At 45.0% G+C, this 15,468-nt stretch overlaps 1 protein-coding gene across 1 annotated transcript in view; it reads left to right on the top strand.

Annotated features, from left to right (window-relative positions):
* LOC135552280 (microtubule-actin cross-linking factor 1-like) overlaps nucleotides 1-15,468 on the top strand; it is a 268,419-nt gene that overhangs the window by 97,882 nt on the left and 155,069 nt on the right. The window contains 2 exon segments of the mRNA XM_064983809.1: nucleotides 8,421-8,482; nucleotides 15,165-15,254. Coding sequence (XP_064839881.1) covers nucleotides 8,421-8,482; nucleotides 15,165-15,254 — 152 coding nt within the window.

Below are 15,468 nucleotides of genomic sequence, written 5' to 3'. Positions count from 1 at the left end.
AATAAAAGCTGAAATATAATTCTCTCTACTCTTATTCTGGCATTTCATGTTAACTTAAAGTGGTGATCCTAACTGACCTAAGACAATGAAATTTTCCTAGGATTCAATTTCAGGAATTGTGAAAAACTGAGTTTAAATGTATTTGGCGAAGGTGTTTGTTAACTTCCAACTTCAACTGTATCCTTTTGCCTTTGACAGCTTTGCACGCTCTTGGCATTCTCTAAACCAGCTTCACCTGGAATGCTTTTCCAACAGTCTTAAAGGAGTTCCCACATATGCTGAGCACTGGTTGGCTGCTTTTCCTTCACTCTGCGGTTCAACTCATCCCAAACCATCTCAATTGGGTTGAGGTTGTGTGATTTGTTGAGTCCAGGTCATCTGATGCAGCACTCAATCACGCTCCTCCTTGGTCAAATAGCCCTTACACAGCCTGGAGGTGTGTTGGGTCATTGTGCTGTTGAAAAACAAATGATTGTCCTACTAAGTGCAAACCTGATGGGATAGTGTATCGCTGCAGAATGCTTTGGTAGCCATGCTGGTTAAGTGTGCTTTGAATTCTAAATAAATCACTGATATTGTCACCAGCAAAGCACCCCCACACCATCACACCACCTCCTCCATGCTTCAGGGTGGGAACCACACATGGGGAGATCATCCGTTCAGCTACTCTGTGTCTCACAAAGACAGGGCTGTCGGAACCAAAAATCGCAAAATTGGACTCCAGACAAAAGATTTTCACCGGTCTATTGTCCATTTCTTGTGTTTCTTGGCCAAGCAAGTCTCTTCTTGTTCAGCCATAACGCTCTGATTCACACGGTCTCATCTGAACAGTTGATGTTAAGATGCTTCAGAGTTCAAGTAACTGACACATTTATTTGGGCTGCAATTTCCGAGGTAACTCTAATGAACTTATCCTCTGCAGCAGAGGTAACTCTGGGTCTTCCTTTCTTGTGGCGGTCCTCATGAGAGCCAGTTTCATCATAGCACTGGATGGTTTTTGCGACTGCACTTGAAGAAACTTTCAAAGTTCTTATGCATTCCAGTTGACTACCTCATGAAGCTGGTTGAGAGAATACCAAAAGGGTGCAAAGCTGTCACCAAGGCAAAGGGTGTCTACTTTGAAGAATCTCAAATATAAAATAGTTTGATTTGTTTAAAAGAACATTGGTTACTACATGATTCCATATGTGTTATTTCATAGTTTTGATGTCTTCACTATTATTCTACAATAAAGAAAAAGAAAAACCCTTGAATGAGTAGGTGTGTCCAAACTTTTGACTGGTATTGTGCGTTTCGACTGAACGACTGCAGACGTAACCTTACGAAACCTAACATGCGTCCCCATAGTGCCGGTTATCCTATACGTAGATACACAGCATGTCCTCCAGATGTTGCCGTCCTAGTAAGATTTACACTGTCCATTATCAGAGTCTTTTCAAGTCACGAGCCCAAATTCGATCTATGCTAACCTGATGACCGCTCCTCCAGAGAGCTACCAAGGGGGGCCCTGGTAATTGGGGAATGATTATGATGCAGACAGGCGCAGAGTATCGACACAGGTTTAGAAAGACAGTTATCTGATACGAGTGGTTTGGATATTTGTCAATATTGCAGATGGATACTTTGGGGAATATTGCTTCATGGTGTGGTTGATTTTTAGATTTGCTATAGGAGTTAATTGACCATTTATAAGGCCTATATGGTCATAGTAAAGCGGGTGGAGAGGGATAGATGTGAAGAGAGGAGGAAGTTGTACCAGTCTGAGTGCCACTCCTGGTGGAGAGCGATGAACCACTCTGGGACATTTTGATGACTGTGGGAAGGGAGAAAGTGCAAGGGAAATGGAATGACATCACACTAAAACATGGAGAAGAGAAAAGAAGATCGAGGGCGAACAGCAGCAGGAAGAAGAGAACTTGGGGAGCGGTGACTTCCTCTGTTTAATTGGAGGAGAGGAGTGGCGAGGGGAGAGAGATTAGACATGATAACGAGAGAGAGAGAGAGAGAGGCAGAGAGAGAGGAGAGAGGGAGGGAGAGAGGGATAAGCATACTGCGTGGCATTAAGAGCGTAAGCTCTGTCTGGTATTTATAGTTTGAGGGCCGAGGGAGAAACGGAGCAAAGGAACAGCTCTCTCGCTCTATAAACGCAGGAGAGAATCATCCTTTAAAAAGAAGAGTGGCGTGAACAGAGGGAAAGGCACAGAACACAAAAAAAAGAACGAGAGATGAGGATTGGATATGTGGAGAGATTAGAGGTCACTGTAGGAGGAGGAAAACGAGGCGACTCGAGTGACACACCGTCAGGAAGAGGAGGAGAGGACGAGTGTGTTTTGGACCGTTCCAACAGAGTGTGCTGTCGTCACGAGTGTGTGCGCGTCACTGCTTTCGTTGGGGCCGACTAAGTGTGTCGTGTCCAGCTCTTTTGTATGCTAAACTATAGGTCTGAGTATTTCCGTAAGAAACTACGGATTAATACCAGCGTGTGGACAGGGCAGCCATTGCTCTGACGTCTCTCGCTGACTCTTAGTGCTAATGGCACTGTTCCGCTCGCGTGTTCGTATGCCTTCACAGTGTTGTTCTACGAAGCTAAGTTGCTGCAGTGGTTTTTGCTGACTCACCGTTTCAGTACTACTATTGATTTGAGTTGCTGTTGCTTAAATTGAACCATGACGGTGCAGAAGTTATTGTAGGCGCTAGCATTTTGAAAGGTTTTTTTGACTCTTATCTCTGCAGCATCGACAGAATTGAAGGGAAAAAGCCGTTGTATCTAGGGAATGCTTAGTCATAGAAAAGGGGGGTTACACTGAAGGATGAGTCAACGCTGGGGATTTAGAGTGCTGAGACAAAAGTGTGTTTGTTCCGGTCTGTGAATGTTAGTGGGTGGGTGTGTGTAGTTCCATGGGAGGGTGGTTCTACGCTGAAGACCCTTCTTGTTTACTGGTAACTGGTGCTTGTGTCAGTCTGCTTTCAACCAGCCTGGAGAGGAGTCAAGAAATCTGACGACCTCATACACACAGATACACACCACAGCCCTGACCCAAAGCATAGAATGATACAAATGTCTCATTGACCAAGGCTGCTACTCAGAGTATCTAAAGTAGGTTCTCTGTCTCGGGCTGCTTTCCTGTATTTATTAAATCCGATGACACCACAAGGCTTTGCAGATCTTTTTGTGATCAGATGAGAGGTCTAGAACCCACAACACTCACTGGCAGAAAGCACAATGACTGGTGTCTCTGCACTGGACAGCCAGGGGGGTTCTTCTGGGTTTGTGGTAAATTTATGTTCTTCCCAGGCCAATAAAGAGGAAAGAGAAAGCAAGATATTATATTGATCTTGGTTACAGTCTAGAGCGAGCAGGGTCTGGTTTCTGTTAGTCAGAGAGGTGTGTGTGTGTTCACATGGCAACCGACTGGAATCAAAACACTGGAGTCTGCCGATTGCTTGAGTGGATGACATCATCATAAAGGGACACTTCCAGGACTATAAACGAGCACGTTCTCTTTTTGACTTCCGTATCACCTACCTCAACCAGCATTTCTCTACAGTGACTTTACTCCCCTTGCTCTCAAAGACTGACGAAGGAAAAACCATCTCATTTACAAGTGTCAACGGCAGACAGTTTCCTCAACCTGCTGTTGCCACATCTTGGCAGGATACAAATCTCAACCGGAGGACTGCAGAGACTTTTTAAAGAGCGGGAGGGAGAGAGCGAGGGGGGGGGGGAGAGAGAGGCTGTGTGAAGGAGAGAGAACCGCAGCTCTGAACCTGCTCTGCAGAGCCACTGCTTGACAACTGCATGTTAGTTCACAAGGTGCCTGTCTTGCACCAGGAATAGTGTGAGCGAGAAAGGGAGCGAGAGACTATGCCTCAGACCAGTGAGGTAGCAGGGGACAGGAGTGCCTGAGGGCGTGCGAGAGAACAAGAGTGGAAGAAGCTTGGAGAGGCGGTCCTTATTCCCCGGAGGGAGGGGCAATCTGTGACTTTGACACACACGTGTGACTGCTCCGGCGACAGAGAGCTGGCGTAGAGTTTTGAAATGGCAGCGACAGCAGGACTGGCGGAAGGAGAGAGGGAACAAGGGAGCGACAGAAGGAAAGAGGCGACCCAGAAATATGTCCCTCTGCTTGCCTGAGACGCCGGGAGACTTGTCCTTTTTGGGGGAATCAAATTCATTGGGATAGACTCTTGTTTTGACATTTGTGGAAACTGGAAGAGCAATTTGTTTACATTGCCTCTGGTTTGATGCCTGACTTTGGAATGACACATGTGGACTTAGACTGGGGGAGAAATGAGGAAGTGCTTGTAGGAGCCAGGTAAAGGAAAGAGGAAGGAAATGCAGAGAGGTGGAACGGTAACAAGGATGTGGCAGGACTACTGTAACGAGTGCAGCCTCAATGCTCACCTGCACTCTCTCATGTGCTGCGCAGGTCAGTGCCGTTTCGGGTTGGTTCATGTAGAGTGTAATGTGTGTGTGTGTTTCTGAGAAGGACCGTATGCGTTTCTATGCAATTTTATACAACGGCTGGGTCTCATCCTGAATGCTGATTGGTTAAAACCGCATTCAACATCGTCTCAACCAATGTTGTTTATAGTGAGAAGACACTAGTGGTAGTGTGTGGGCGTCATTTCTGTGTGTTGTATTTGGACAGTGTGGAGGGGTGTATAACGCTGAACAAGGTCTCTCTGTGTGGTGAAATGTGTGCCTCTCCGTGGCTGTCACACATGCAAACACAGCACACACACCACCTTGTTGGTTTATAGGCTCTTCCCATGGCAATAGGGCTGTGACTGTCATGGAATTTCAGGTGTCGGTGATTGGCGTCATCGGCATAGCCGGCTGGGCGGAGGGGCACAACATTAGCATCGAAACGACCTTGGCCTAACTGTCGTGCTCATAGGCGCGTGAGTTACAAGTTTGGGGAGGTACATTTTAACCTTACAAAGCATTCCATGCAGCATTCCATTTGCATACTTATGGACCTTATGATTTCCTAATGTGATTAGTAAATTGAATAGTCATAATTTAGGCTAATAAAACTCCCCATCACAGTTCAGTGGCAATGGACGTGTCCCCCACTAGCAGTTGTCAATGTGGCGCATCATGTTAATTCCTGTCTCGACCTCTAGGGGGCACCATGCTTTCTTTATACAGTGTCTTCGGAAAGTATTCAGACACCTCAATTATTTTCCACGTTTTGTTAATTTTTACAATAAGGCTGTAACCTATTACGTTGTTTTTTCCCCCTCAATCTACACACAACGCCCCATGATGACAAAGCAAAAATAGGTTTTTAGTAATTTTGCTAATTTATATCAAATAAAAAATGGAAATATCACATTTACATAAGTATTCAGACCCTTTTAATCAGTACTTTGTTGAAGCACCTTTGGCAGCGATTACAGTCCAGAGTCTTCTTGGGTATGACACTACAAGCTTGGCACACCTGTATTTGGGTAGTTTCGAGAACTCTTCTCTGCAGTTCCTCTCAAGCTCTGTCAGGTGCTATGGGGAGTGATGCTGCACAGCTATTTTCAGGTCTCTTCAGAGATGTTTGATCGAGTTCAGGTCCGGGATCTGGCTGGGCCACTCAAGGACATTGAAACTTGTCCTGAAGCCACTCCTGCGTTGTCTTGGCTGTGTGCTTTGGGTCGTTCACCCCAGTCTGAGGTCCTGAGTGCTCTGGAGCAGGTTTTCATCAAGGATCTCTCTGTAGTTTGAGGCAAAGATGAACGGATCAATTCTGACAAGTCTCCCAGTCCCTGCCGCTGAAAAACATCCCCATAGCATGATGCTGCCACCACCGTGTTTCACTTTAGGGATGGTGCAGGTTTCCTCCAGATGTGACGCTTGGCAATTCAGGTCAAAGAGTTAAATCTTGTTTTTTTATCAGACGAGAGAATTTTTTTTCTCATGGTCCAAGTGGGCTGTCGTGCCTTTTACTGAGGAGTGGCTTCCGTCTGGTCACTCTACCATAAAGACCTGATTGGTGGAGTGCTGAAGAGATGGTTGTCCTTCTGGAAGTTTCTCCCATCCCCACAGAGGAGCTCTGTCAGAGTGACCATTCTGTCACCTCCCTGTCCATGGCCCTTCTCCCTAAATTGCTCAGTTTGCCGGAACGGCCAGCTCTCGGAAGAATCTTGGCGGTTTTAAACTTCAGAATGACGGAGGACACCTGTGTTCTTGGGGACCTTCAATGCTGCAGAAATGTTTTGGTACCCTTCCCCAGATCTGTGTCTCGACACAATCCTGTCTCGGAGCTCTACGGACAATTCCTCTGACCTCATGGCTTGGTTTTTGCTCTGACATACACTGTCAACTGTGGGACCTTATATAGACAGTTGGGTACCTTTTTCCAATCATGTCCAATCAACTGAATTTATCACAGGATGCAGCTGAGCTACATTTCGAGTCTGGGGTCAGAATACTTATTTAAATAAGGTATTTTTATATAGAAATGTACATTTGCAAAACATTAAAAAAAAACTGTTTTCGCTTTGTCATTATGGGATATGGTGTGTATGTAGATTGCTGAGTACTTTAAAAAAAAAACGTAAAACGCTGTAACGTAACAAAATGTGGAAAACGTGAAGGGGTCTGAATACTTTTCTGAAGGCACCGTATACTGTTAACAATAGCAGATATTTATGACTACAAAGCCTAACCCAAATGTCACACAGAAAGCATAGGGTTTATACTGAGCAGGCTCGGCTAGCGTACCAGGCAGGTTTGTTAACTGAGGTGTGCTTTCCTGTTGAAACAATTTAGCAAGAGCATGTTGAAGTGGGTGTGTCCCATGTTCATAATGAGTCGTGTGTCACCACTGGGTTTGACTGCGTGCAGGTGTTTGACCAGCATTTCCACTGTAAAAAAATATTGTTTGAACAGACAAGCTTTTGAAGTGCTGTCTCGTCAAATATCAGTCTGTCGTTATCAAAAAGAGGCCACTAACAGATATAAAAGCTCACTAAGACCACTTGTGTTTGCAAACTGGGAAACGTGTGCGAGAGAGAGTGTGCGTTCACACCCGTTTTTAACGTGGTGTGTAACGTATGCAGACCGATCTCCCTCCACATGGCCCGCTTGGTGTCATAGCGTCACCACAGCAACCACGTCAGCTGTGGAGCCTATTTGGAGTCAAGTTGGGGAAGTACCAGCAGGAACTATTTCTCTGATTGGTTGGCGCAAAGCACAGAAGGCGAGAAAGCAGTCAAAAGGTAGCCATGCTATAAAGATCAAGTGTGCTAATATTGCCAAATATGATATATTCTCATTATAGGGGGTTAAGATGTACCGTTGTATGTGGGTTTTTGGTAGTGGTTCAAATCACGTTAGCTGTTAAATACTTCCATAACTTATGTACTTTCTAACATTGCCAGATAGTAACAACCAGGGAAAGCGGGAAGAGGCATTCCATTGGAGGGAGTCTGGTATCAACAGGAAGGCAGGAAACGCAGGCCTACCCGTTTGCATGCCATACATAGAGACCCAGATATGAGAAGAGGAGGCTCCATGGGTTGTGGGGGAGGGGGAGATAACCGCAACGAAGCCTGCCATCAGGCTCTATTCTGGGCATCGATGTGTCACTCCTCTGGCCTCTGGATGATGCGGTCTGAACTGAGCTCAGAACAGGCAAACCGAAATAGGTTGAGAAAGGGGGAAAAAGTGTGTGTGTGTGTGATGGAAAAAGAGTGAGTGAGAGGGAAAGCTTGAGTAGATTATTTGGCGATATTGAATAAGCGAGCGCTCGCGTGAAAGGTAGTTCACAATTGATTCGTAGCGTGTGTGAACAAAAGGGGAGGGGGTGTGAGGATAATCTCAGAGCAGCTCTATGCCCGTCAGTCTTTGGCAGAGGGAAGTTTGAATGAGCGAACATGTCAAGGTTTTTGTCAACACTCCTATTCACTATGCAACCCACATTACTGTCAATATAAAGCCATGACTTTATTTTCTCATCAATCCTCCCGAAATCACTGTTTAGGTCCAGAGGTTAGCTCACCAGCCTATAATTTGACTGAGGTTATTTGATATAATAGGATCATTGATCCTCTATGGAGTTTACTGAAGCTGGGTGGAATGCATCCTATGCTGTCACCAAAGACGCCGCAGTGTCGACAAATGTGCTACTCGCACAAAACAAAAGGCATGACAAGGCAAATGTCTTCCAGACGCTGTTGAGTCCTCCCAGGTTCAGACAAATAGATTTTAGTGGAACACTGCCTGAAACAGACAGCAAGCCTGGTTAAATCGGACTCAATGCTGCACTCCCAGGCTACCAGACCGCTTCGGTACAGAGAAGTGTTTCAGGGCGATGGAGAGTACATCTAACAAATACAGTACTGAGGAATGACGCTGCACTATACGTGTTGTATAATGAACTCTCCTTTTTCTCTCTCTTGCTCCTTGTTTTCTTCTCCAGATGAGCGAGACCGGGTGCAGAAGAAAACGTTCATGAAATGGGTGAACAAACATCTCATCAAGGTACAGTACAGAATCGCAGCATCATTTTTTGGGAGGGTTGTGGCGCAATTGGACACATACACATACACACACACACACACACACATACACACACACACACACACACACGCAGAGACCGATTGTGACTCAGACCATCATAGAAAGGAATCAAGTAGAATAGTAGTGCTAGATTATTTGTTAAATTCCACACAGTGCCTCCAGCACTGACTCTGTTTTTGTTTACTGTGTGCCTGTGACTGGCTAACATTCTTCTCATTACTCTGTGGGAGCAGATGCACTGAGTTAATAAGGCAGTTATTATTTTTCTAATAGCATGATTAGAGGCAGTAGCAGGCTGAGGTGACCAGGTGTTATTACTGCGTCTGTCTGGCATTAAATTAATGTAATAGTTTATGACTGGAAGTAATGGATTTGTCTGTCTCAGGGCTGTTGTCTGTATGGGGGTTGTCGGTCTTGGTGCTAGTTTGTTCCGGACTTTCTCTTTCTCTCTTTTCTATGTCTGGGTGCTCTCTCTCTCTCTCTCTCTCTATGATTTATCTAAAGTATTAATAATAATAAAAATCCTATTGGGCATCTATCACCAGAATGCTGACACAATTAGAAGTAATAGCGAATTTCCATGGAGGTTGCTAGCTAAATAGGCTATGGAGCGCAAACATGATTTTTTAAGTTGCAAAGACAGGCAGTCCAGCTCATTACATTTTTTACTAGGATTAAATGTCAGGAATTGTGATAGCCAAATACATTTAAACTCAGTTTAAGGTGTACACACACACATACACAAACAAACAAACAAACAAACAAACAAACAAACACAAAACATCGCCTCTTCACAGTTGACGTTGAAACTGGTGTTTTGCGGGTACTATTTAATCAAGCTGCCAGTTGAGGACTTGTGAGGTGTCTGTTTCTCAAACTCGATACGCTAATGTACTTGTCCTCTTGCTCAGTTGTGCACTGGGGCCTCCCACTCTTTCTATTCTGGTTAGAGACAGTTTGTGTTGTTCTGTGAAGGGAGTAATACACAGCGTTGTACGAGATCTTCAGTTTCTTGGCAATTTCCGCATGGAACAGCCTTCAATTCTCAGAACAAGAATAGACTGACGAGTTTCAGAAGAAAGTTCTTTGTTTCTGGACATTTTGAGCCTGTAATCGAAAGCACAAATGCTGATGGTCCAGATACACAACTAGTCTAAATATGGCCAGTTTTATTGCTTCTTTAATCAGAACAACAGTTTTCAGCTGTGCTAACATAATTGCAAACGGGTTTTCTAATGATCAATTAGCCTTTTAAAAGATAAACTTGTATTAGCTAACAACGTGCCATTGGAACACATGAGTGGTGGTTGCTGATAATGGGCCTCTGTACGCCTATGTAGATATTCCATAAAAAATCATAATTTCCAGCTACAATAGTCATTTACAACATTAACAACGTCTACACTGTTTCTGATCAATTTGATGTTATTTTAATGGACAAAAAATTAGCTTTTCTTTCAAAAACACGGACATTTCTAAGTGACCCCAAACTTTTGAACGGGCGTGTACAACTTACTCAACAAGGACTATCCTGAAGCTTTGCGCCATAAGAGGAAAGACCCTTATCCCAGCCATGAAATCTGCGTAGGAACATTGTTTACATCCGCATGACAGGCTCATTGTCCACCCTCCCTTCAAAAAGTCTGGGAAGGGTGAGAGAGCCAAGCCTATGGGGTTTGAGCTTCAACCCCGCAGCACACACACTTACACACAACAGCTAATTAATGGACTGCTGAATTTTTTTTTTCTTTTTTTTTCTTTCCCCTCTTGCTTTGCTTGCTCTTTTCCATACTATTACCATCTTTAAGCTGCGCAGGAGAGGGCTGAAAATAGCTCATATTAAATATATGTAGTCTTAGAAATTAGGTTAATTAAATCAATTTGTTAACATCAGATAACATTCATATATTAGCCATTTCTAAGACTCGCTACAACAATTCATTTGGTGATACAGCAAGTAGCAGTACAAGGATATAACATCTACAGAAGAGACATGAATGCTTATGGGGGAGGTGTTGCTGTGCACTGGGAAAATGTAACAAAAATTTATCTAAAAGAACCAAAACTGGAAATTTCACATTTACATAAGTATTCAGACCATTTACTCAGTACTTTGTTGAAGCCCCTTTGGCAGCGATTACAGCATTGAGTCTTCTTGAGTATGACGCAACAAGCTTGGCACACCTGTATTTGGGGAGTTTCTCCCATTCTTCTCTGCAGATCCTCTCAAGTTCTGTCAGGTCGGATGGGGAGCGTCGCTGCACAGCTATTTTCAGGTCTCTCCAGAGATGTTCAAGTCCTGCTCTGGTTGGGCCATTCCAGGACATTTAGAGACTGGTCCCGAAGCCACTCCTGCATTATCTTGGCTGTGTGCTAAGGGTCGTTGTCCTGTTGGAAGGTGAACTTTCGCCCCAGTTAGGTCCTGAGCACTCTGGAGCAGGTTTTCATCATGGATCTCTTTGTACTTTGCTCGATCCTGACTGGTCTCCCAGTCCCTGAAAAACATCCCCACAGCATGATGCTGCCACCACCATGCTTCACCGTAGGGATGGTAATGGCCTCGTAATGAGCGGTGCTTGGTTTCCTCCAGATGTGACACTTGGCATTCAATCCAAAGAGTTCAATCTTGGTTTTATCAGACCCGAGAATCTTGTTTCTCATTGTCTGAGAGTCCTTTAGGTGCCTTTTGGCAAACTCCAAGTGGGCTGTCATTTGCCTTTTACTGAGAAGTGTCTTCCATGTGGCTACTCTACCATAAAGACCTGATTGGTGGAATCCTGCAGAGATGGTTGTCCTTCTGGAAGGTTCTCCCAGCTCCACAGATGAACTCTGGAGCTCTGTCAGAGTGACCATTGGGTTTTTGGTCATCTCCCTGACCAAGGCCCTTCTCCTCCGATTGCTCAGTTTGTCCGGGCGGTGTGCTCTAGGACGAGTCTTGGTGGTTCCAAACTTCTTCCATCTAAGAATGATGGAGGCCACTGTTCTTGGGGACCTTCAATGCTGCAGAAATGTTTTGGTACCCTTCCCCAGATCCTTTGCCTTGACACAACCCCGCCTCAGAGTTCTACGGACAATTCCTTCGACCTCATGGCTTGGTTTTTGCTTTGACATGCACTGTCCACCGTGGGACCTTAATATAGACAGGAGGGCGGGTTTTTCCAAATTATGTCCAATCAATTGAATTCATCACATGTGGACTCCAATCAGGTTGTAGAAACATCTCATGATCAATGTAAACAGGAGGCACCTGAGCACAATAGAGTCTCATAGCAAAATGTCTGAATTCTTATGTGAATATTCAAGTTATTTTTAATCCATTTGCAAATATAATCTGGGTTATTGTGTGAAGATTGAGGAGGATTTAAAAAAAAAAAAGCAATCCATTTCACAATACTTCTATAATGTAACAAAAATGTGGGAAAAAATCCAGACGAAAGCGATATGTCTTCAGTCTCTTGTAGTCTAGTATGGAATAGAATGAATCAATAGAATGTTCCTTTTTCTCTTCCTGTCCTATCAGCCTAGTTCCTCTGTACTGTTGACGTTCCACTCGAGCGCAGGTGTTTACGTAGCACAGAGCTTCATGGCTGTTCAGTAGAGATGCTGACAGAGTACAGGTGACGTGACCCAGTCGCTCCACCTGTTCTTGTGTTTGACTTGGCTCTCTGTTAATCACCCGACTGCACCCATGTTTATAATGCAGCCAAATCCTCACATCAGCTGACAGATAGGTAGGTGGCTGTGGTCGGGGTGTGTGTCGTCATGTGGTCAGGTCGGTGTGTATGGCTGCCTCTGGGAGTGTGTTGTACAGATCAAACACACATCCATATAAACACTGCCCTCACTGTGAACTGTGGTTTTCGGGGACCTGTGTTGACAGCTTGCCAGGAAGACAATGACACAACTAGGGCCTGTTTCCCAAACACAGATTTAACCTAGGACTGGACTATATAAGCGTACTAAATGGAGAATCTCCATTTTTAAATAGCTTTTCAAATCAGAACTAGGCTTAATCTGTGTCTGGGGAAACTGGACCAATACCAGACAACTGGCCCTTAGACACACACATACAGTGGACCAATACCAGACAACTGGCCCTTAGACACACACATACAGTGGACCAATACCAGACAACTGGCCCTTAGACACACACATACAGTGGACCAATACCAGACAAGGCAGGTAGCTGTGGAATTGATTGAATATTGCTTTTTGAATCTGAGAGACAGAGAAATGGTTCCAGTAAATTGAGCAAAGATGACCACACTCGCTCCTCTCCTCTCCTTTCTCGCTCCTCTCTTCTCCTTTCTCTCTCGCTCCTCTCTTCTACTTTCTCTCTCGCTCCTCTCTTCTCCTCCTTTCCCTCTCTCGCTCCTATCTTTCTTGTGCGCTCTCCTCTCTCTCTCCCCCTGCTCTGTGTTATTGCACGAGACATCATCATTTCCAGTCAGAAGTGGTAACTACCCCCCTCCATGATCCACTATATTCCAAAAGTATGTGGGCACCTGCTCGTTGAACATCTCATTCCAAAATGTGATTATGTAACCTGTCAGCAACGGGTGTGGCAGAGAGAGCCCAATCCACATACTTCTGTGTGTATATATACAGTGTATCTGTTATTAAGACTAAATTGCACATCCCCTCTTTTTCATCACACCCTTAGGCCGCGCTTCAACACAGATGGCTAGAGGGTGTGAGAGAGGGAGAGCGAGAGAGAAAAAGAAATATGGAGAGAGGTAGAGACTAAAAGAAGGCAGAGGGAGAGAATAAAGGAGAGAGCAGGGCAACAGAAGGATGTGAATAACGTTTCCAGATGGCTTCTTATCTCGTTTTTTGTAACCTTAAGTGGGATTGGACTATTGAGATGCACCCAGGGGGAGAGCTGACCATTGAACAACAGAACACAGAGTTTTGGATTGTGAGATTAAAAGGCACAATCCGCCCTCTGCTGGAGGAATGTGGAATTTACGCTGTTACAGTTCAGTGTTGAAATGCAGTGAAATGTTGACTTGTTTTTTTTTTACAGCTTGTGCAGTTTGCTGGACTGCGTTGTGGAATGCGATGTCGCACAGTGGTCCTCAAACATATTTGTGTTGTGAATGTGATCTGTGACGGTTTAAGATCATTCTGGGTGCTGAGGATCGGTCTTGGCTTACCATGACTCTAGCCATAGCACAAGAGGGGCGGCAGTGTAGCCTAGTGGTTAGAGCATTGGACTAGTAACCGAAAGGTTACAAGTTCAAATCCCCGAGCTAACAAGGTACAAAATCTGTCGTTCTGCCCCAAAACAGGCAGTTAACCCACTGTTCCTAGGCCGTCATTGAAAATAAGAATTTGTTCTTAACTGACTTGCCTAGTAAAAAATAAAATAAAAGGAAGAGGGTTCCAGTTTAAATCAAACACTTCACCCCAGCCAATAGAATTTAAGTCCGGTCGGTACACATACACTCCTCAGCCTCAAGCCCCTCCCCTTCAGCTGTCAATCACTCCAAGGTAACTAAACAGCACTGTGGGAGTGTAATCCCCCAGGTCTGTGATAGGGCTGCGTTGACCTGCACCATTGTTTCACACGGAGGACTCCTGTCCTCTTTTGAAGACTAACTTTTGTTTCTCTCAGTTTTGTTTTCTATCTCCTAATAACGTTCTTAGGTTATCCACCACTCAACGCAGACCAAGGATAGAACACAAGCAAGAGTGTCTACGTCTCCTCGTAATGAGTCGCTAGTTCATCTGTCGTCCAGAAAACAAAGCCTATTCAAATGTTATATTGCACTCAACTGCCTTCTTCACTCAGTTTTTTATCTGTTCTCCTCATGTTTATGCACCTCCCTGTCATCCTCATTTCCTCTCTGTGTGTGTCTCTCCGGTTAGATGTACGTTTAATGCAATTGCGTGGTGGTTCGTGAAGAGTTTTAATTGGAGGGGTAAATGTGGTGTTTTTAGTGTCATGAGGATGTCTCAAAAGTAAGACAAAAAGTCTCTCTCTCTGCCTTAGGTTAAACCACAAGTCATGGTTAGTAATTAGCCTCTCCTCTCTCTAAATGTCCAATCTCTCCTCTCTAAATGTCCAATCTCTCCTCTCTAAATGTCCAGCCTCTCACTCTCTCTAAATGTCCAGCCTCTCTCTCTCTCTCGAAATGTCCAGCCTCTCTCTCTCTCGAAATGTCCAGCCTCTCTCTCTCTCTCGAAATGTCCAGCCTCTCTCTCTCTCTCGAAATGTCCAGCCTCTCCTCTCTCGAAATGTCCAGCCTCTCCTCTCTCTCTCTTTTAATTCCTGGTTCTTAGCACTGAGCTACAGTTTTTAGCCTAGACATTGGGAGTCCATCAGCAAAGTATGAAAAGATGGCCCATTTTCACACAAAAGGTGATGAAATAGGCCTGCCAAAGCTGCGGAGTCGCCGTGCCAACGGTTGTCCCCGGACACCCTGGGCCACATGGGGTCACAGCCGGAGCACGTGTTTTGTTGTCCTGGAAACTAGGGTCCCTAGCAGCATTGCTTATGTCAACAGTAATTTGTAAACACTGGGATGATATGAACAGGATGAGTATGGAATTAACTCTCCTCTTTTTCTTTCCCTCTTTTCTCTCTCCCCTCTCTTTCTCTCTGCCTCTCTCTCTGCCTCTCTCTCTGCCTCTCCATCAGGTGAGGAAGCACATCACAGACCTGTATGAGGACCTGAGAGATGGACACAACTTGATCTCCCTCCTGGAGGTCCTCTCTGGAGTCACCCTGGTAAGACACACACAAACTCACCAAGACGCATCCAGTCACAAACCTTGACACCTTGACGACCATCAGTCATGCCCCGGTATACTGTGCCATGAGACACACCCTGAGACACACCCTGAGACACACCCTGAGACACACCCTGAGACACACCCTCCAGACACACCCTCCAGACACACCCTCCAGACACACCCTCCAGACACACCCTCCAGACACACTG

The sequence above is a fragment of the Oncorhynchus masou genome, chromosome 13 (assembly GCF_036934945.1).
Source record: "Oncorhynchus masou masou isolate Uvic2021 chromosome 13, UVic_Omas_1.1, whole genome shotgun sequence".
NCBI lineage: Eukaryota > Metazoa > Chordata > Actinopteri > Salmoniformes > Salmonidae > Oncorhynchus > Oncorhynchus masou.
This window is presented reverse-complemented; position numbering and strand designations above follow the sequence as displayed.